General features: G+C 48.8%; 1 protein-coding gene across 2 annotated transcripts in view; it reads left to right on the top strand.

Annotated features, from left to right (window-relative positions):
* The window catches only part of CXCL12 (C-X-C motif chemokine ligand 12), a 133,031-nt gene that overhangs the window by 20,070 nt on the left and 89,804 nt on the right, over positions 1-23,157 (top strand). The window contains exon 4 of one of the 2 annotated variants that reach the window (XM_014859701.3): positions 8,627-8,930. The exons of the other annotated variant lie outside the window; for it this stretch is intronic. Coding sequence (XP_014715187.1) covers positions 8,627-8,693 — 67 coding nt within the window. The 3' untranslated portion in view covers positions 8,694-8,930. Of the gene's footprint in view, positions 1-8,626; positions 8,931-23,157 lie in introns of those variants that run through there. 2 annotated transcript variants of the gene reach the window in all.

Below are 23,157 nucleotides of genomic sequence, written 5' to 3' on the forward strand. Positions count from 1 at the left end.
CTCCACCTGCCATGTTCATTTCCCCACAGGAGAGGGTTCACACTATGTGGGAAGAGAGGACCTTGGTCTGTTTTGCTCACTAGTTATTCTTTGTGGCTAGCACATAGAAGGTACTAAAGAAATATTTTTTGAATGACTGGCTGATAAATCAACAGGATGTTCACACAGTGGAAGCTTTCTTGGCTCATCTCTAAAATAAAGATAGCAGTGCTCACCTCACAAGGTTGTGCATTCATTTGCACACTCAGGGTCACACTGGTAAGTTGTTATTTGGACCCAAATTCATCTCACTCTAATGTCCATATATCACAGGTCACACATGCTGACCCACTGTGCCTGAAGCTTCCCCCTTGAGTCCCTGGCACATGAAGAACAACAGTGGTTCATTTCCTGTGAGTCCAGATTAAAGAATCGTTCCTTCCCCCAGAGGCACCTCCTTCTGAGTGCTCCCACCTCCTGTGGGTACATGCACACACTCCCTGTGCAGACCAAAGGGTGGTCAGTGCTGGGCCGGGGTCCAGGGGAGGACAGCCACAGCCAGTATAGGTCCCTAGGATGAGGTCTCTGCTGCTGGTGTTTCATCACAGGCCTGATTTTGGGCAGTGGCCAGTGGTCAGACCTTAGCACGCAGCCTGTGCTCTAGAGGAGCAGGATTCCAGAGACATCAGCAAGTAGAAAAGGACAACGAACAGAGATCAGCTACTAGAAACTAAGGCTGTGTCCTTCCATGAATGGACACAGCTGGGGAGTGGCAGAGTGGGGATTCCAACTTATGTCTATTTGGCTCCAAACATGAGCCCTTAGCCGTTAGGCTTCCCTGCCTTGCTTCTCTGGTTCTCCATGGCTTTCCCACTGCCCTGCCCAGGTGGAGACCTCATTCCACCCTAGATGTTGCTGGCTTCGCCTAAAGGCAGCTGCTCACAGCCAGACCCAGGCAGGATGGCCGACCCTCTGGGGAGGTCAGGGAAGGGGCCAAGAACTCAGGGAGGGTTGGCAGCAGCGGTGGCTGTGCTCGGGTTTCCTGAGCAGCAGCTAAGCTCTGCACTGCAGTTGGGGAAGTTGCTCAGGAGAAGGAATGACCGGTCTTGGTCAGTCTGGACGGCCCCAGATGCAGCCACAGGCTCACCTTGTCCTGGCCTATTCCCAGGCATTTCTCTGAACATCAGCTTGGGTCACATGGGCTTGTAGGCCGTGAGGAAACAACTATTCTGGGCATTCCTGAGCTTCAGGGTAGGCAGCTCTCCTTCCTGCCACTACGGGAATTCACCCCCCAGCACCATGTTGCAGCCTTGGCACCTGGAACGAGGTCTGCTGGGGACTAGCTCTGTCCAGTTCTTCCTGAGAGAGCACCTGCCCAGTAGGCTGTGTGGGCCTGCCCCCTGCTCAGGCCACAAAGGGGAACTGGCGGCTAATGCATTCACCTGCGCGTTTCCTTAGGTTGGCAGGACAGAGTTCCCAGCGGAGACAAATAAACACCTTGATCAGGAGCTTTCCGTCAGCTGACATTTGTGGGGCAGCCTGCGCCTGCCAGGCCCATGGTGGGACTTTCCAGGCATGCTCTACTTCAGTCCCCCCAGCAATCCCAGGAGAGAACAGCCCTCTCCTGTGTGATGGTCCAGGGCAGCTGTGGAGCCTCCATGTCTCAGAGCTGGTGTGTGGGGAGGCCAGGTCTGCTTCTAGGCTGTTTGGCTCCAATGCATCAGACAATCTGTTCTTGCAGTTTGCGAAGAGGTCCCTCAGGCAGAGGCGGTGGCAGGGGCTGTCTGGCTCAGGTCCGGTTCTGCCCCGTAAGTCCCAAGGGTATTTCTAGGCCTTAAATGAGAGTTCCTTAAGTTAGAGGGAATGCAAGGAAATTCTGACTGTGAAATTGGTATAACCTCTCAGAAGCAGCAATTTTTAAAAATGAAATAGCATTGAATAGAAAAGAAAGAAGAGAAGAGGATAAATTGGAAAACTTTGGTATATGTCACACTCACTAAAGGGAAGAATAATCCGTGCATGTGTGTGTTTCATAATGTCAAATGCAATTTTTATTGTAGATTGTGGTCAAAAAGTGTACTGGTCTTGTGTCCATAAAACCCAATGAGGAGATGGCTCTCCTTCCCCGAGTAGAAGAGAGAAGTCACAGGATAACACTAGATAGCTGTGATTTAATAAGAGTTTAAAAAACATTCTTACGTCTCTAGAATCAGGGTACATTTTACAATTACAGTACACATCTAATGGCTAGTTTATGTTTTTCTTTCCTGAAGAGCTGTAGGCTTTACAATTAAATGCTAATATATCAGACTCAAAAACACCAGGGTCATAATTGCTACTCTGTACTGAGCCTCCTGCTCTGTGCTCTGCTATCAGTATTGGACGCTGTCCTTCAAGAGTAAAGCAGCTGACTGATGTGCGTTATGAAGATGCCGCTGATCCCAGGCGTGGGTAAGGACAGAGAGGCTCAGGAGAGTCCAGGGGCACGCCCAGTGTTACCCACCAGAGCAGCAGATCTGGAATCCAAGCATAGTTATTTCTGACTCCAAAGATCCTTCTGAGAGCTCTCTGGGAAAGGCTGGAGTTAGAGCCATCCCAGGAAGGGCACAGCTCTCGCTCTGTGCTTTTCCAGAATAACAACACCAGTCTCATCCACAAGGCACTTTCCCTGCAGCTGCCAAGGCCCGTGTTCTCAGGTGGCAGGAGGGCAGGGGCCCGGGCCCCGCCGCAGTGCCTTTTCAGGGAGCCAGTTCCAAAGGGATGGGCCTCACTGATCCCCTGCTGACCTCCCCAAGCCTGCACCCAAGAAGCCACAAAGAACAAGGGCCTGGAGCCTGGGGTCCCAGAAAGGGGACAACTTGAACCCCAAGATTCCCAAAGTGGGGAACCAGAGGGAGTAATCCCCTGGGCAATCCAGGGTACCAGTGATGATAATCAGATGCCCTTTTAAAGTCCTAAAAAAATGGAGTGACTGTGTATCTCGACCTGCCCAGACAGTCCCAGTGTCTGCCTGTTGTCCCAGCAAAATGACTAAGAGTGCCTTTCTCTCTCAGAATGTCCTAGGTTGAATGATAAATTATATGGCTGCTTTATCAAAAAATGAATGAGGTTGTGGACTCTGCTAAGCCACACCTTGAATGGCGAAGGATCCTGCTCATCCCAGCCCTCCTCCTTCTCTGTGTCGTCTTTTCTCTCCAAGAAAAACTGAACAAGCCCCAGGTCCATGTCTTACTTCCTTCCCTGGTCCTCATCGCCTCTCTTCACCCACACCTGGAGCTGCTTTCAGGGGCGTCTGAATCCCCAGCCTGGCCTTGGGCTCCACATTATCCCTGGAGTCCAGGTATAAGACATGGAGGCCAGCCCAGGATGAGGAGAGATCAAAATCCACAGAGTCTGCAAAAATTGCTGGACCTGTGGTCAATGCCCACCCCATCATAGACCACATTTGAGACCCAGGGAAGTCTTGGCACCTCCCTGAGCCCTGGTCTCCTTGTCTGTGGCTCCTCATCTGTAGCTTGCAGAGTGGGGAGAAAGGACAGCCCTGGATTGCCACGGAGGTGGAGCAGGGGTGGTGCCTGAGTGCGAATAAGGATACCAACCTAGCATTCATTGCATCCTTCCTTGTGCCAGGCACGGAACACACACTACCTGATGCTCCATGCTCCTTGCAGGGGAAATGGTATGCCTGTTTTGCAGATGAGAAAACAGTCAAGTTTAGCACTTTTCTAAGCCATGTGTATAAAAGTAGCAGAACCTTGAGTCTCCACATTTTTTATTTAGCCATCTGTATGACCAGTTAGTCTTCCTTCCTGTGTGTCTCAGACATAGCCATCAGAGAGATAAAAGGGAAGTGTCAGGGTGGGGATGGGCGATGGTGAGGAGGGAGTCACTTTGAGCCTAAAGGGCCTTAGACTCTCCTTCACCTTCTGCTGGACTAGGGACTGCCCTGGGGTACAGGGGTGACATGATTGGCACTCTCAAGGGGTCTAGCACACGTGAGATATGTGGAAGTATCTCCTGGATGTGACAGTGTTGACTGACCCCCCCCCCCCCCCCAGTCACGAGCAGCTGTAGGCTCAGGAGTGTGGGTCAAAGAAATGCATTCTTGAGTTGGATAAAGGGAGAGTCAGACCCTGCCCTCACCAGGCAGCACGGAGAGGCTGATAAAGAGTAACCGGAATAATAATGATAAAACCAGCTGATGTCCCCCAGGTGCTGATTATGTGCCAGACTTAGGGCTGGCTGCTCCAGATCCATAACTTCATTCAACCTGACTTATCAGGGAGGAAGTGAGTGACTTGCTCAGGGCCCCCCAGGATAAACAGGAGACATGGACCCGATCCTCTTTGTCTCCACATGGTTTTGTCTTGAAGGCTAGCAATTGGGACTTTGTGGCTAGGTGTGTTGGGTGCCAGGGAGTGCATTACTAAGTTGGGGTTCCCCTCCCTGGCTTTGGCCCTCAAGGGCCGCAAACCTGCAGATCTTTCATATCTGTGGGCTGCCTCCCATGTCGTCCATTTGTAATCAAACGCATACTTTAGTGAAGTGTCAGGTGCTCTTGGTGACGTTTCTCCCTTCAGCTGTCTGTGTGGAGGATGTCCTTTGCTGGAGGCCAGGCTGGGCTAAAGAATGGAAGCCCCCTCACTTCAGCTTCTTCCCCGGCCCATCTCCCAGTGTTCCTGCTGGGGTGGCCAGGCCTGTTTGAAGTACCCAAGGACAGGACATTGTCTTGAAGCCAGGGTTCAGGAATCTTTGCAAATTCATGCGCTTAGGCTGTATCCTTGGCTTTAGGGTACACAGGCCTGCACCCCCCAACCTTGGGCTCAGCCAGTTGCCTTTTTACCTTTCCCATCTCAAAGTTGCTCTCTGCTTGGAGACTCACACCCATCCTCAGGGTCCCCTAGCTCCTAGCTTGTCCCTCCTCCAGGATCCCGCACTCAGTTGGGGCTTTGGATCCCATTCCCCTTGGCCTCAGCTCCATCAGCAAGAGTCACCAGCTCTGCCAAATTCCATGGAAATTTCCAACTCCTAAATCTCTATTGTGGGGCCACCACTAACTCATTGCCAGAAAATTTAGTTACTTGTTGAACAGGATATTTAAACAAACACTAGAGGTTATGTAATTGCCAGGCATTGCAGCTCCCTGACCTGCAGCCTCAGTAGGTTTGGGACATCTGCACCTCTGGGCTGGATGCAGGGGCTCCTTAGAGCCACCCATCCCTGCGAGGCTCTGGCACACTGGACACATCCAATTATAAGTCAGCTGCCAAGAATGTGGTTTGAAAATCATTTTTGCTCCTTTACCTATAAGCTGAAAATCTTTCATCCGGATTTCACCATTTCTTAATTTTGCTGTTGTTTCACAAACCACGGATCTCCATAGTTTTGAACATATGTGTTCCTGGGAGTTCAAATTCCCAACTTTCATCCTTTACTCCCAATTATTCCAGCTTCAGCAAATTCATTCCGCCAGCTGTCCTGCCAGGGGGTCCCAGCACCACCTCATGCCAGTATAACGATGATGGATCCCTTCTCAGAGCAGCCAGATGGGCTCCCAGACAGAAAAAAAAAAATGGTTTCCAAGTAAAATAGGACAGACAGACAGAGCTCTCACCAGGTCTCTTCAACCTGGTCGCCACTGGAGGTGGCTTAGAAGGATGTACAGAATATCCAGTGCAGCTTGGAAATAAGACTTTCATCTTCTTTTCCCCGACACACACCGTGAGCTGTTTGACAGGAATTAGATCAAAGTGGAAGAGATTTGTGAGGTTCCCAGCACTGAAATCCTCCTTCCCATTGTTTTTATTCACATTTTCACACTATTTAGCCTCAAAGTGAAGCAAAACAAGACAGAAAAAGGCATCTTCAACAGGTTTGGGCTTGGGATTGTGGCAGGAACTAAAGACACTTATGAGAAATCTCAGGGACCCAGCCAAACCCAAACACTGGATGAGGCAGGGGGCCACCCTGGGCTTTGGGAGCAGCTCCAGCCTTGGTTTGCAGCTTTGGGCATGTCCCAGTGCCTAGTGTAGTGAAAGGCAGCTTCATGACTCTCTGCACTTCCCAGCACCCAGAAAGGGACCACAGAGGCTCCCTGACTCCCTGTGGCTAGTGGAGCTCATCCATATGAGAAAAGATAGGCAGAGATTTGAGGAAAGTCTGGGGGAAAAAAACAAACAAAAGTTGAAATGGATGGAAAATAGAATTCATGAAATAATACTAAACATTTATTTTAAATAACGGGAGGAGAGCCTCTATAATGGTCTAGAACAATTTAGGATTTTGGATGCAATCAATTTCTTTCCTCGTAGAAGGTTGAAAAGCACCTCAAAGGTGATGCGTTAGATTCTGGAGCAGAAAGATCAGCCTTGCCCTGCTTTTGAGTTCCCCTGCTATGCCCAATAAAGTGTGAACTCATTGCAGTCGCTAAATAAAAATCTTCTGTAAGGATCTTACCACTCCTTTATTGAAACCCTCTAAGAACTTCCCAAAGCTCCCCTCTCTAGCCTCTCTCCTCCCCATCCTCAATCACACTGTGTTGCTCCTTCCTCCCCCAAGGCCCCCAAGGTCCTCCAATGCATTTTTCCTTTGCTCAAGGCCTCTTCCTAGACCTTCCACCCCACGACTCCCTTATCCTTCAGCAGGACCCTCCCATCCCCCAAGATGCCCCTGTGATAACCCTTTCTGCTCCACCCCGTTTCCCTCATAACCCACAGACCTTCGCACCATCTTCATTCCTTTGCTCAGATGTCTATGGTCTGTCCTCCCCACTGGCTGCCAGCTACACGAAGCCGAGTTTCGTCCACACCACACCTCAGCTGTCTGTGCAAGGATGCCCTCTGAGGGCAGCTGTCCGTTCTGTAGTCTCACCTCCCTGGAAGTCTTCGCCCATCAAGCAGCCACGTCCAAGTTTGTTTACCCTCTCTTTGGTCAAAGCCTGACCTGCTATCCCAAGAAGGAAGGCAGTAAAACTGCCGCATGTTAACAATTTACAAATGTTTTTGTTATTGTTGCCCATATGCTCTGAGGATTTTGCATTGGTCAAATTAACATAATTTGAATAGTGTGGCAAGCCAATATTTTTCTAAACACTTTCGTGTGGTTATATCTGCAATGTATGTTAATATATTAACATAAGGCATAGTATTTATTTTATTAAATAATTTAGTTTAACAAGTTTAATATAGAACACTGTAACACCCCAGGACTACAGACTTCTGAAGCATTAGGAAAAATGGAATATACAATTTTTAGCATACTTGTGCAAACCCCCAGACAAAGGACTTGCTCACAAGTATCTTGTTTGGCACTTTTTATGCTGTAAATGTCTGGAAATATTATTGCCCTAACCCGTTTCCAGTGAGTAGATGAAAGAAAAGAGAAGAAGGCAGATCCAAGGAGAGGATTTATTAAAAGAAGTCCAGAAAAGCCAAGCAAGATGAGAAGCCAGTCTTGAGGCAGCGGAACCTCCTGGGGAAAGCCTGAGCCAGGCTCAGCCCGAGCTGCACGTTAGGATCCTGATTCCCAGGCTGGGAAGAGTGAAAACTGAGTCTGGGGGTGAGATAAGCATGGCAGGACTTGTTTGCCCTGTGGATAATCTCACAGTGGGAAATCACTGCTCTAGACCAGTGCTCCTCAGATTTGAGGGATTATCAGAATTGCCCAAGGGCTTCCTAGGACACAGATTTCTTGGTTGCACCCCCAGAGCTTCTGACTCAGCAGGTCTGGGTGGTACCTTTCTCACAGGTGCCAGACATGTGATGCTACAGGTCCAGGACCACAGGATGAGAGAGAACCTGTGCTCTGGACACTGGGGCATTTTGCGTTGGGGAAAGGCAAAGCCACAGGGATCATTTAAAAACTAACTCAGGGGCCGGCCTGGTGGTGCAGCGGTTAAGTTCGCATGTTCCGCTTCGGCAGCCCAGCGTTCCCAAGTTTGGATCCGGGTGCGAACCTATGCACTACTTGTCAAGCCATGCTGTGGCAGGCGTCCCACATAAAATAGAAGAAGATAGGCACGGATATTAGCTCAGGGCCAGTCCTCCTCAGCAAAAAGAGGAGGATTAGTGGCAGATGTTAACTCAGGGCTAACCTTCCTCAAAAAAAACCCCAAAAAACTAACTCAAACTCAAACTCTCTAAAGCTTCCCACAGCCCTCTGGGCCTCCACACCTGGTCACACCTGCCCTTGCTGCTGTCTCACCTGGCTGCACAGGGAGCTTGCAGAGTGGGTGGAGAGAGCGAGCAGGGAGAGGCAGGGAACTGAATCCGGGAGAGGTCCCTGAACCTTGATGGGGCAGGAGTCCTATCCTTTTGTTGCTTTCTCTCCACCACTCAGCCTGTCACTGTGGACCCAGCCTCCATGTTGCTGCCTCCTCTTACCCCTCATTAATGTTTCCATTGCTCTCATTCGATTAATGGACTTCTCTGAGTGTATCCAGCAGACTTCATTCTACTCACTCAGTTCCCCACAGAGCACGGGGACAGCTGGCTGCAGGGGCTTCCCTGGGGAGGAACAATCCAGATTTAGCAAGTGTCGTGGGGACACAGTCTCTAAGACGGTGTTTAGAGACATCGCCACCAGTAGAGGTTACTTTATGGGATGGGATTCTGGGAGACTGTGCGGAATATCTTCTATCGCCCTCCAGACCCAGTCCCACTCTCTTGGGCTTGACCTCTGCTCTGGGAGCCAACCCGGCCAGCACTGCTATCTGAGTCACCAGCAGGAGGTGAGGACAGCGGGAGAGGTGAGGTCAGGATGTTTATGCCCTGGCACCTTCAGACCAAGTCACCCCTGGCTTCTGCTGATGGAAGGTTGGAGCTCTGTCCAGAGTGCTCCCTGACTTTGCATCTGGTGACGGCTCCGTCCCCTCCCCCTGCTCAAGGGGAGGCCACCCTGTGTCCTGCCTGTACCTTTGTAAGGATTCCCTTTATTAAACTCTTCTGAAATGACCTAACTGGAGTGTGCCATCTGTTTTCTGCTGGGACCCTGATTGCTACACTCACTTCATTTTCAGATGACATTTTTCCATGCTGTCTGCATTTCTTATAACAAGCCCCTGCTACTTTTATAGTGAAAGTAAACAGCAAAGATAAAGAACAAAGACAGGCAGCATTTAGCACGCCCAGACCTGGCTCACTCTCGGCCCAGGTTTCAGTCCCCATGGGGACGCAGAGCTGATGCAGTTCCCTGCATCTGTGCAGAAACATACCCGGGGTGGGCGGGGTGGATTTTAGCTCAGTGAGTTAGGACGATGACACAAGGATTTACTGAGAACAAGAATGACTCAATTCCTACTCTGGAGTGAGAACATTGTAACCTTAGTCTGATTGATTCCATGGTCTATATCAAGCTTCGAGGCCACAGACCCAGGCTTTGGAGTTAGGCAGACCTGGGATTCAGTCCAGGCTTAGCCTGTATGGCCTCAGACAAGACACCTAACCTCTCTGTGCCCAACTTTATCATTGGCAGAATGTTAGCTTTGGAGAGAACTAAATGAGATCGTATATTTAAAATGTTTAGCATAATAAGCACCCAGTAAGTACTCAAAACATGGAGACAGTTCTCATTCTAATTGTTACAAATGCTGTTTCACGTGTAGAGCGATCAATGAGTACAGTAAGGTGGGTTATGATCTACTGGCTTCCAGTTTCTTTTTCACAAGGCAAGTGTGGCAAGTCCCACCTGGGCTGCCCTCCTTGTCTTCAGCCCCTGTTCTGTCTACCCTCTGCTATGCAGCCCAAACTGCCTGAGGCCCAGCTCGCTCTACCTTGGGGTGGCAAAGCCCTCCTAACAAGGTCTTTGTCTCAGTTGGCAGAAAATTGGCAGTTTGGCATCTGCAACCATTCAAAGTTCACTTCATGCACCGAGGTGTTACCATCTGATGTTTGAGGAAGGAAGATCCCTCTAATGAGGTCCCCAGAATGCTGGCGGCCAGCCCAGGGGGTTGGTTTGCGACAAGCATCTTGCTATCGGTCACCCAAGGGCTTGGTGTCTGGCTCAGTGTGGCACTGGGGCTGTCTTAAACATCTGCTGATCAGAAAGAGTCTTTTCCTAAATGACATTCAGCCTGAGTCCCCTGTTGGTGCCATCCATGGGCACAGGGACACTTCTCCTATAACAGCACCCCGTCCTTGCTGTCCATCTAACCACTCTGCTCACGGTGAGAGGGCCCACCCATGCCTTTGTGAGTCAGTGCAATGATAACGGGGTCATCAGATGTGAAGGCAGAACAGTTGGCCTGAATAGCCTGAAAAACTGAAGCCACTTCCTCGCCCAACCCAGGTGGGCCAGGAGCAAATGCTTGCAAGGGAAGCTTTCCTGATGTCACTGGAGGGACAGCTGGTGCTCCGCAGACTGTGCTACACCCTTGTTTCTGACCATCCCTAGTTGCTTTCCCTTCAGCTCATCTACTGCTCAAGTCCCTGGGAATATGAAGGAGATCACGTGGGTAACATCCACGTTACAGGGCTCAGTTCACGGCCTCCACCACGCAGCCCCACCCAGAGGATGTGCATGGAACAAGAGAGTTGTCTATGGCACCCACACGCTTTACCGGGGAGCCCACAGCTCCCACCAGCCAATTTGATCTTCCAAATATAAATTAGTTGACACCCTTCTCCCCAAGTGAAATTCTCCCATGGTGTTTCTGTGCCTTTAGAAGAAAATCCAGACCCCTCTGCAGAGCCCCGTGCCCAAGGAGCTCTGCCTCTGGGGACCTTCCAGTGCTCAGCAAACCCACTCCTTCACCCATTCCTGTGATCCGGCCTCCCCAGTCACTTCTCTGTCCCCTGGTCCAGCCCCGTTTGCCCTCTCCTCAGGACATTTGCATGTCCCTTTTCTCCCTTTACCTGGAACCCTGTCCCTTTCATCTCCCCCTGGCAGCTGCCCTCTCTTTACCCTCAGCTAAGGAAAAGCCCTCAGGGAGGCCTCCCCCAGTCTCCACCTCAGCCCCTGCCCCTGCCCCCTGTCCAGTGGCCCCCACACTGCCTATCTCTATTTGACGTTTCCTTGATAATTGTTTTTCTGTCTGTCTGTGAATGTCAGTGTAGAAGGGCAGACAGCCACGTCTGTTTCCGTGTGTGTCACCTGGGACCTGGAACCATGTGGAGAACACAGAAGGTATTTAATAAGTATGTGAGGCCTGAATGGATGAATGATCTCCTGGGAGCCTTTCCAGTTTAGAGACTCTGGGTCCCGGATCCAGGACAGAGGGGCTGAAAGGAGTCCAGGCAGCCATCTCCCCTGTGGCCCTGCTGCACCACAGGGATGACGAGGCAGACACAGCCTAGCACGTCCTCCTGAAGCGTGCAGGCCCAGGGTGCCCTGCAGGAGATGGGCGTGTCCCAGTGTTGAGCGTTCCAAGCCCACATTCAGCTGTGGGGAGCACTGGGAGAGGCACGACACTGGGGGTCGTCTGGTGGGCCCCGGCCTGACACCAACCCGCGGGATCCTGGGCTTTGGAGCTCGGCGGCGTGCCCAGGCCACAGCTGGCCAGGCTCAGCTGAGCCTCCCCGGAGACAGAGAGCTGTATAAACAGGAAGTCCACTGCCCAGACACGGCTGTGCCTTCAATAAGTGCTAAATTCTCATAGGTCACTTTCTCCCAAACAGTTTCTCTATTGGTTTGAAGCCACAGCTCTGGTGCAGAAAACGAATTCCACACTTTCCTCCTTTCTGGGTCAATCACCACGCAGGAGAGAGAAGGGGAGTGGAGAGGAAGAGAGAGGGGGAGAGGAGGGGAGAAGAAGAGAAGAGAGGAGAGGAGAGGAGAGGAGAATGGAGGAGAGGGCAGGAAAGAAGGGGAGAGGAGAGGGAATAGGAATACAAGAGAGAAGAAGGTTGAGAAAAGGAAGAAAATGAGAACGGGAAAGAGAAGGAGAGAGTGAGACACAGGAAGAGGCCAGGAGCATGCCGCATGATTATATAATTTGTCAAAAGCAAGCCACCTAAACAGAATGGAACTTTTGAAAGCTAGAGGTACTTGGAATGGACGAACCTATGAAGTTTGCAGGTTGGAGCTTCTGTGGACTCCCTCCTTGCAAAACACCCAAGTCAGAAACACTCTCCTTCAAGAACTGGGTCTCCTCAGAAATTCCATTTTCTAGCATGTGCTCTCCCCTCCAGGAAAGTGGCCAAACCCTGGTGGGGTCTCATATCCCTTGCCCCCAGGGAACCGACACTCGTTCCTCCTGGCACCCACAGTGGCCTCCCACTGCTCTCTAGCACGCTGAGCCCTCAGGACACAGAGGCCAGGGAGGGAGTTTCTGCCGCATTGAGGCTGGTCCTGCTGGGATTCACGGGGGTCCTGCTGACTGTTGAAGAGTAGAAAGAAACACTTTTTGGAGGTGAGACCACCCCACTAGAAGGCTGCTGCACGACCTTCAGGAAGGACTTTGCTGTTTTGAACCTCAGTTTCTTCCTCTGTAAAATGGGGAGAATGGTAGTATCAACCTCTGCAGGTTACTGACAGAGCTCAGAAGGAGCAGACAAGCGCAGGTTATCTGTAAATGGACTGTGCTGTGCCCACAGGGAAATCAGACAGCAGAGTTGCCTAGCGATGACAGGCGTGTACCTTATGTGGCACATCTGAGCGGGCCAGTGTGTAGGGTCACACACCCTGTGGCCCCAGGAAACCCTGTGTGCTCCCTGCACAGAGGGGAGGTCTGACAGACTTCACACCTGTTCCAAGCACCCAGAACAGCGTGGGATGGATCTCCCAAGTCTCCAAGATGAGTTTGTAGAACTTCATAAACGAGGCCTTACTGGGCACTTACTACGTCCCAGGCCCTGGGCTGCCTGCAGGGGCTGCCAAGATGGTAACAACAGCCACCGGTCACTAAGCAGTTGCTTTACACATCTACCTCTGCAATCCTCCCATAGCCTGCATGCTGGTGTACTCCCATTCCACATATGGATAACCTGGGGCTCAGTGAGGCTGAGTCAAGTCCAAAGGCCATTCAGTCCTTAGGGGGCAGAGCCCACTAGCATCTGCTGATTCCCAAGCCTTTGCTCATAACCACCATGTGAGGCTGCCTCAGAATAAGAATAGGACTTCTTGACTTTGAGGACCTTGGGGAGCAGGAACAAAACAGATGTGAAAACGAGTAACATGCTGTGCAATGAATGACAGTGGGGAAAGAATGCAGTGCCCGACCTGCACTCCCACCCATGTCGTGGAGCAGCCCCATGGGGTGGGGAGAATTGATCCTTGGGGGAGGAAGGTACAAGGAGTGAGGGAAGAAAAACCTGGAACATTTGGGGAGAGATAAGAATTTGAAGTGGCAGCTGTAGGGTTCATAAAATGTGGTGCCGGGGAAGCATGCCCACCTGGTGCACTGAAGGATCTCCCTCCACCTGGCCTCCGGGACCGCTGCAATGTCTCCACCTCAGTGTTGCGCAGCTGCCAACCAGTATAGTCAAGACTTCCTTGGTGTCTCCACTTGGACGCTGATAATAGGCAGAGCCAGCCACCATTATCCAGCACAGACGTGTGCCAGCACTTGTCTCAGCACCTTGCAGAGAGTAACGTTTTTCATTCTCCCAACAACCATAGGAAGGAGGTACCATTATTAGCTCCTTTCACAGATAAGGAAATGGAAGCTGTGATGGTTAATTTTATGTGTCAACGTGCCTAGACCACGGTGCCCAGTTGTTTGGTCAAACACTAATCTAGATGTTGCTGTGAGAGTATTTTTTTGGTGTAATTAACCCTTTAATCAGCAGACTGAGTAGAACAAGTGATCCTGTGTAATGTGAAGGGGTGTCATCTAATCAGTTGAAGGACTTAAGAGAAAAGAGTGAGGTCCCCTGCAGAGGAAGGCATTCTGCCTCCAGGCTGCCTTTGGACTCAAGAGTGCACATCAACTTCTGTGGGAATTTCCAGGCTGCTGACTTGTTTTGTAGATTTTGCTCTTGCCAGCCCCTACAATCTTGTGAGCCAATTCTTTTAAATATCTCTCTCTCTCTGCCTCTGTCTCTTTCTCTATATGTATTAATGTATATACATATGTAGAATACATATGCAGAATATATATATCCTATCAGTTCTGTTTCTCTAGAGACCATAATACAGAAGCACAGAGGAGAGGTTAATAAACTTGCCCAAGGTCACCCAGCTGAAAGGTTGGGGAGATGAGATTTAAATCCAGGCAGTTTGGCCTCAAGCCACATTCAAGTCTTCGCTTTCCTTCCTCTCACACAGGGATGATGTCCCGCAAGCTGCTCACACTGGGCATGTCCAATTGCAACTCTTCACCCTGAACCTGATCTTCCTCTGTCCTCCACTCAGTATGGGCCCGCTGGCCAGTTAGTCTCTGTCCAGAACCATGTGTCACTCAATCCTGCCTGCTCAGTCCCGCACGCAGCTCCCGCATTCTTCCCCTCTCCTCACGCACCTCCTAGTTGGAGATCTGCTGTTGAAGTGAAATAAATCAGCCCATCCTGGCTTAAGCAGTAGCAGGGAATGTGCTGACTTACAACAACTAGACCAGCACGGGTGGGTAGAGCTCCAGGAACAACTGGTTCCAGCGCTCTCTCTCCGTCTCTGTGCTCTGCTCACCTCATGATCTGCTACCACAGCAAGACCTTCTCCACGTGGGGTGGCATGTGACTCCTATCAACCTCAACTTCCCAGCATTCCAGCTTAGAGGATAATTCCAGGGAATTGTCTCATGGGCCCTACTTGGGTCTCTTGTTCATCGCGGGACAGACACTGTGCCAGGTGATGGAGACAACAAGACTGGCCACACTGGGATCGTGTGCTCAGCCCTGGATGGTGGGAGTGGTTGACACCCGGAATGACAGTGTCCTGGAGACCATATGAATGAAGGAGGAAGAGCTGCCCAGAGGAAAGGTGGAGGTTCTGTTAGCAGAAGAGAGTGGATGCTGGTCAGGACACACTGGTAAATTTCTCCCCTTAGGAACAGCCTCCTTGGGGAAGGGTTAGATGCCTTTTGCAGGTCCCTGGGACCCCCCATGCCAATCTGTTGCATGGCACTTAACTAACACATTGTGCATATTATCTGTTTTCTCTAGATTTTGAGCTTCCCGAGGGTAGGAATTCTGACTCTTATCTCTGAATCTTCAGGACTGTAGTTCAGTAAATGTTTGTTAAAGTAAAATGAACTTTATTTTATGAGGAACCTTTACAATATTCTGAGCAGAGGAATAGCACAGTCTGATTTGTGCTTGAGATAAGAATGAGGGGGCTGGGTTGGAGGGAATGCAAACTAAAGTAGAAGACAAATTTAGGGGCTATAAGAGACTACAGCATAAAAATGATGACGCATGAGCTGCGGTAGGATGGAGACATGTAAAATACCGATATCTCAATGTGTCAGGCCAACGGACTATCCAATGGACAAGCTTCATTGAGTGCTTGGGTCACCATTGACAGGTGAATCATTATACTGTGTCACTGTGTCTCTATCTGTCTTGGCATCATTCTGCATCCCACCCCCAACCCAGCAAAGCAATCACCTCTTGGATTTGGGGTCCATTGAAAGGGAGGTAGTTGGACTGTCTAGGGAATTGTCTAAGATGTCCAAGTGTGAGAGGGTTGGAGGGGGTGCGGACTGGTCTCAGACATGGGAGGAATGTTGTTTGGTTAAGCAATCTGCTCTATGGACATGGTGACAGATCAATTAGTACAGAAGAGCTTATAATAAAAGGCAGCCACCTTTGCTGCAGAGGCCATGCACAGGCCCGCTCCTTGAGGTAGCCTCTTCCTGTCATTTTAGTTTCTACTTCAAATGTGTTTATTTCTTGTTTAATCAACTTTATGCAAAAACTACTTGTCTCCAAGATTCATCTCACGCCACTAACCCACTTCTGCCAGTGTTGGGGGATTAAGTTGTTAATTTTAGTTCTTCTGACATTATATTTGTAGTTTGAAAAATGAACAGAAAATCCGTACATAAATCTTGGGTTCACTCACCTTTACTCATGGTCTCAACTTATCTCTCTGTAAAAGGACATTCACATCCTCACCTTTCTCTTCCTTACTCTACCTTCTATCAGCTACGGTTTCTGCCTCCATATTTTACAAGGCTGTAAATAGTTACTTGTACACAGCTGCACCCGTCTTTAGTGTTTTGTCAGAGGTTGATTCCAAAATTGAACAATAACAAAATACATTTAAATTATTATGAACATAATGTAAATATTTTCACACCAGATAGTGGGCTGGGTTTACATTAGCTTCTCTCCAGGTCCAGTGTCACCCAAACGAGAATCAAGTGTTCTTATTTTTTGTTCTTCAACAGTATTAGTTACTTCATGAGCACATTTTGGTTTATTTTAATTTTGGACTGCTACTTTTTTTGTACATGGTTTTCTTTCCCTTGGAGTTGCTAATTCTTTTTTTATTTTTATTTATTTATTTTTGGTTGTTGTTACTGAAGACAGATTCAGGTGTTTCTATCGTGGTCTCACATTTTCTCATCCTGTCTTCTCATCCTGTCAAGTAATAGATTTGTATTTCTTGAAAACACCTAGTTTCCCTGACATTTCCTTTCTAAAGTACTTGGTATTGCTGCTGCAATTTGGGATGGCTGATCTTAAGGCCTTCTTGATGTTTTCATTTTAGAATTTCCCTTCTGCATTGGATCTATTGTTTTATGAATTCCATTTTTTTTTCTTTCTTGGCATTCTCCTTGTTTTACTGGAGCACATCCTTACATAGCTTCCTAAAAAAAGGAGTAAATGGAAAATAAACTTTTTGAGTCTTGATTTTAGGAAACAGCTTTATTCTACAGACATTGGATTGACATTTTGGCTGGGTATAAAAGATTATACCAGTCTGATTATGCTTCACTTGTAAATTCGTTTTCTTTGTTTGTCTCTGGAATCTTTAAAGTTCAGTTTTGGATTCTCATAATTCTGAACTGTGACCGAGTTGTGTCTAGATATGCTTTTTTTCACTTATTGGGCTGGACTCCTGTTGGATCCTCAATGTAAAGACTCAGGATCTTTTCCAGCTTTGGGGAAATTCCTTCTTTTTTAAAATTCTGTTCCCTCTGTTTTTAATTTTTCTCTCTTTCTAATATTTGATATTGAAATTTTGGCTTGATGCTTGATATTCTGTGTATTTTCTCTCAGGATTTTATTCTGTTTGCCAGGTAAGTCTATATTCTTGGAGATTTTCTTGACTCTATATTCCAGGCCTTCATCTTTTTTTTTGCTCTTTTATTTTAGTGATTATATTTTTTAAAATTTGAAGACTATTTCTCATTATCTGAATGTGTCTTTTTCAAATTACTTGCACTTTTTGTGTGTGGCTGTAATATAGTCTCAAATCTCTCTGACTCTGCTAACTGAAGAAGATGTTTGTTCCTTTTAAAATTCTCTTTCCAGAATGTTCCCTATTTCCTTCAGGGTTCAATTTTACCTTTTGTCTTTCTGTTGTTGTTTATTCTCTGACTTTTCATCTTTATGTCCTGGGCTTCCTCACTCTTCTGACCATTTCTCCTTGCCCGTGCTGTGGTCTGGACATCGGATTCCATACTCATTTGTTATGGACTGGATGTTTGTGTTCCCCCAAATTCCTATGTGGGAGCTCTTACTGCCAGTGTGACTGTATTTGGAGATGGTCCTGTAAGGAAGTAATTAAGGTTAAATGAGGTTACAAGGGTGAGGCCCTGACCCAATATGATTACTGTCATTAAAGAAGAGTCACCAGAGAGCTTCCTCTCCATTTGCACATCCAAGAAAAGACCATGTGGGGACACAGTGAGAAGGCAGCTGTCTGCAACCTAAGAGGAAAGCCCTCAGCAGACACCAACCCTGCTGGACCTTGATCTTGGATTCCCCAGACTCTAGAATTGTGAGAAAATAAATCTCTGTTGTTTAAGCTGCCCAGTCTGTGTATTTTGTTATATAGCCCTAGCAGACTAAGACACTATTTATTCATTCCACAAACAGTACCTGAGGCCTGTTCTAGACACTGAGGATACAGCAGTGAACAAAGCAGACAAAGACCAGGTGGGTGTCATGAGGCACAGAGTTGCATAGAAAGGGCAGAGAGGAAACAGTACATCTACGATAGGATGTCAGGAAGGGATAAGTGCTAGTGGCAACATTAAATGGAGGCCAGACGGTGAATGTCTGCTCAATTCTCTGTGTTGTACTTGAAGTCCTTCTGGGTTTCTGGGGCCAATGGAGCCCTTTGTCATCTTGGCCATGGTGTTCTTGATTGGGAGAGGGCACAAACCAGACAAGTTGGCTTGAGAGGAGCCAGGGGACTGCCGCTATGGCTGAGCTTGTGCGGGGAGGCCATCAGCACAGCCCCTGGGTCAGCCCTACCCATGGCTCTTAGAGGACCATTCAGTGAGGGGACAGAGGTCAGGACTATGACCATAGCAGGAGAGCACTGAGGCTAACTAATTCTGGGTGTCTTGTCTCCCCGATAAGGGAGATGTGGACCAGAAATAAATTTATTTAAAATAAGTAAAGGAAAGGGATGCTTTTTCTACTGCAGTCTGACACATAGATTCATAGCTGGTGTTTACACCTGCTTCTCTCTGAAAGAAGTGAGTGTTGCCAAACCAAACCTCCCCTTTCCACATCAGGAAGACTGGTTAACTTGCCATGGGTCAGGCAAATAGCCCAGAGGCTTCTTCCTTGCGTGAGCTGAGGCTGGCATCCACCCAGCAGTGCTGCAGAGCCCCTCGGGTGGGGCGTCCAGGTGGTTGGGGGGTGGCCGCCTGGCCAGGCTTCCCGGGGAGACCACAGGACCCTTCCTACACTCAGGCTCAGAGGCCATGGGGCCCATGTCTCAGGTCTGTGACTCTCTCCCTCTGACAGATCCTTCTCCCCAGGGAGCAGAGCTCCCAGGATGTCCAGGTGATGTCCCAGGTCCTGACAGCACACCTGAAATCACCAGCTATTGGAGGAGGGCAATAGTGGTCTCAAGGCTACATTTCCAGGGCTGTCTCAAAGTCTAGAATGAGTCAGAGGTTTGCAGAGGCTGAGGATTCCGTAAGAAGGGAATTAGAAAGAGGCCCAGGGCGTGAGGCCATGACGTTTGTCAAGTCATCTCCAGCACCGCATTGTGAATTTAGAACATCTGCTTTAAAATGACTGACTCTCTGGAGTATGAGCTTTCTTCATGGGCTCCCTGCGATGCTCGCATACTGCTTCCGGAAAGCCCTGACCGCTTCAGTCCTTCCTGGAGGCCTCGGAACTTGGGCAGGTGAGGCTTTGGTCCTTGGCTCTGCCCAGGGTCCTGGGTGCCTGTGAAGAGCTCTTTGAGTATCTGCAGGGAGTATTGCTGTCTTCGGATCTCCCAGCATCCACCCCCTTCCTAAAAGCACAGAGACTCCCTTTTGCAGAATCTTCTCTCCCCGACCTGATCCCACCCACTGAGTCTTTGCTTGTGGAGTATGAGGGAGAGGGGGCTGAGAATTGAGGATCAGCTTCCCCAGCTGGGCCGAGGGATGCCCTGTGGGAGATGTGACCCTCAAATGCAGAGAGGCAAAGACAGAAAACGGAGTGGGACGGTGTTCCTTCTGGTGCTGGTGTCTGAAAGGGACAGCTGGGGGCTCCTGAACCCCCAAGGCAACCCAGGTCCTTGTCCCGCCCTTTTTCTTATTCTGAGTCTGATTCTCTACCATTCTTTCCATCTGGAGTCTAACGTGTTCCCCTTCGGTGAATATCCCTGCAGCCTGAGCGGGATGGGAAGGCGGTGGGAATGGAGGAGACACCCTTCTAGTTGCTGAGTCCTGTATGACTTCGATCAGGGATGCTAACAGAAACTTCTAAGTCAGCCAATGTATAGACCTGGGAATACCTTCATTTAAACATATAGGTGTGTTTTGTTTAAAAATTAAGAAATATAGTTAAATAAAATAATTAGGAAAATTACTTTGGTGGCTGCTGAGTAGGGAAACATGGGTGGGCCATGGTGAGATGGGTAGGTAGGGCTGCTGAGACAGAGTGTTTGCAGAGGAGACCCTCCCAGCAGGTCCTGCTCCGTCCACTGGAGTGACTGAGCCACGGGTCGTGGGGAGCACGAGGTAGAGAGCTGAGCCCTCAGGGAGCTCCGCGTGAAGCTGCAGAAAAGAATAAAGGGGTCTAGTTCCACGGCTGACGGCTCTCTCCAGCCCTCTTCTTCCTCTTCTTTATACTCTCCCCCTTGCAAACTCATCCATTCCAATTGTTCTGTGTAAATATCTCCCCCAAATCCTCATGCAGTCCCTATTTCACTTCCAAAATTCAGTCTCACGTTCTCTATTACCACCTCCAACTCATGCCCAGTTGACAACCCAGACCTACTAAAATCTAGCCTTTGAGCATCAAGTGACATGCAGGGATGGGGGGAATAGACCAAAAATAAGAATAGGAGGAAAATTGCTTTCTGCGGTATTCCCCATCTGCCCACACATCACTTTCTCTGCATGCAGTAGGTGCTCGAGCACTGTTCACCAAGTGAATGAATTGGTGAAGGACGCCACATCCACCCACCTGGAAATCACTCAGTGGTGAAACCCAGCGAGCCCCACCCCTGCCATCCTCCCTGTTGTGTCTCTGCTGCCCTGACTCGGGTCCTCCCTGTCTCTGAATTACACTCTGTGATAGGAAATTTATTTCTTGTCCTCTCTCTTCAGCTTTTCCCCATTCCAGTCTACTTTGCTGGTTAAATCTTTCTCAAGCCAAGGTTTAATATTATTTGACAAGTAAACACATGTCCTACTGTGTGCCTGGCCCTGTGCTAAGGGCCCAGCGTACATCAGCTCACTTGCTCTTCAAAGTCACCACCTGAGGCAGTTACTCTTATCCCTCCACCCCTACCTGCCACCCTCAGCCTATAAGAAAAAAATTGAGTTCAGAGGCAGCACCGCTCGCCAGGGCCAGTGGTAGACATGGAGCAGGAAGCGAATGCTGAGTCCACAGCTGATTACAGCATTGTTCTCCCAGGATCTCACCCAAAAGTTATTAACTGCTCCCTAAGCAGAGAACACAATAATAGGTCCTTCAGTGTGACATTCCAGGACCTTTCCAGTCTGTGCCCAGCCCCCTGTCCACGTGGATCTCCCCGTTGGCTTCCAGTTTGGCTCCTCCAAGCTCCTTCCCCAAACGCTCACCTTAGCTCTTCCTTCTACTTGAAGGGTTGTTTCTTGACGTGTTCAAATCCTACCCATTGTTGAGGGCCAAGGTCATATAATACTTGAAACTTCTTTTGGAAAACATTTCTGTGTGGCTTCACTGTGTACCCAGTATTTAGCACTCTTGTGCTGACTGGAGCCTCCTGGAGAAGTATGTCTGAGCAGCACCACCGTGCCTCTCCCAGCCCTCAGGGCAGAGAGGAATATCCACCCTCTCAAGATCAAACTGCAGGCCTCCTGGCTATTCCTGCTGCCTTCTCCCAGAGGAGCGACTAACAGGGCAGTTACCCCTCAGAGCCACTGCAAACCTTCCTTACAGAGATGTGGTCTCCAGTGAGGAGAACTTCATCTCACCAGCCTGTGTCCAAGGAGGTCAGTATGTCTAAACCCTTTCATAAGAATTCCAGAGATGGGCCAGCCCTGGTGGCCTAGCGGTTAAGTTCAGCACGCTCTGCTTTGGCAGCCTGGGTTTGGTTTCCAGGCACGGACCTACACCCCTTGTCTGTTAGTGGCTGTGCTGTGGTGGTGGCTTACATACAAAAGAAAAAAGAGGAAGATTGGCAACAGATGTTAGCTCAGGGCATTCTTCTTCAGCAAAGAAAAAAAAAAGAATTCCAGAGAGAAATAAATAATTGATCTTCAAATATGCACTATGACTTTATTCCCAGTTAAGCAATTTTGGTACTTTAAAACTTTGGATTAATTATTCCAGGTCACTAAATTAATCATGAGCTTCAACATTCAACACAGTAACTAAGAGTTCACAGGCAGGTTCCTGCCATTTCCTTTAAGTCCTTGAAATTCAAATTCTCATTTTCCCCCAGTTTATTGAAATTCAAAAGCATGTCCTATGTTGTCAGGTTCCAGGTGACCCACTTTTTAGGTGGAACGAGTGGTTGGTATGAACCTGACTATAAAAACAGATTGATTAGTTTTCAAAAGTGTGGGACATCTATGTTTTTAACCTTTGAGAGTGTCCTCATCCTCCAAAAAAGCCTCTGGATTCTTCCCCAAAAGACTTAACAATGTACAGGGAATTCTGAGGAATCTGTTAGTTTGATGCTTCTAAGCCCTACCTTGGAGGAAAATACGGAAGGCTAAATGCAAGGAAAAGTTATACCCTGAAGCTACACTAGTAATGGATAAGTGAGAGATGGTAGGTCTGATTGAGAAGCTAGGTCTGGGTGGCTCCCAAGCTTGGGTACACGTGTGTTGGCACCCTGTGCAGAGGCACTTTTAACTGACCACGGGCACAGGGCCACCTGTCCTCTGCCACTGGGCTCTGCCTTTTCAAACCTGCAGTCACCAAACGTGGAGGTGAAAGGGCTGGGGCCTGAGCCGTGCGTGCATTCTGAGGACTGCAGCTGGTCTACACACCCCAAGATCTCAGGAACCTGCAAGGCAGCGCTAAGATGCATCGTTGCTGGATGTCTAAGGCTTTTAATTTCTCACCTACTTTTTCCTCTGCAATCGGGTGTGGGAGGCATGTTCAATCCCCAAAATTTTCCCTTTGAACTTTGGTTTTGATCATTTGGTTGGTCAAGTTAATTTTGGATCTTGGTTCTGTCGCCACCCCAGGTATTTGAAATTCCTCCCAGCTGTATGCCCTCAGCCTTTATCAGAGCGTCTACAGTCAGCGAACGTTCATACACCCTTTCAGCATCTCAGGTTCTTCCCCTCTCACCGAGAACTGAGTTTGGACTAGAACACAGGGCTCTGAGCAGAGATGGAATCAGGATTCCCTTCCATCTAATCCATTTGACAGTCATCCCTGCCTCTCTGAGCTGGATTGTGACTTATTTATGCCCCCCGTGGAGAGGGTGCACCACTTTGCTTACTGTATTCTGTCCTTCAGTCTGATAGATGTTTTATAATGTTAGAGTTACACCAAGGTTCTAATGAAGTTTCCCAAACATTCTTTCCCAGAACAGTTTAAAGAGAAGGATCTGGATGAACCTAGAACGCTTCTGTAGTCAGAATGTGGAGAGCCAGGTGTTTTATCCCTATCATCCCTTCTCTTCAACAAAAGTGGACATGGATCTTTACACCAGTCTGGGCAGTGGAGAGGCTGGCAA

Source organism: Equus asinus, chromosome 2 (genome assembly GCF_041296235.1).
Source record: "Equus asinus isolate D_3611 breed Donkey chromosome 2, EquAss-T2T_v2, whole genome shotgun sequence".
NCBI lineage: Eukaryota > Metazoa > Chordata > Mammalia > Perissodactyla > Equidae > Equus > Equus asinus.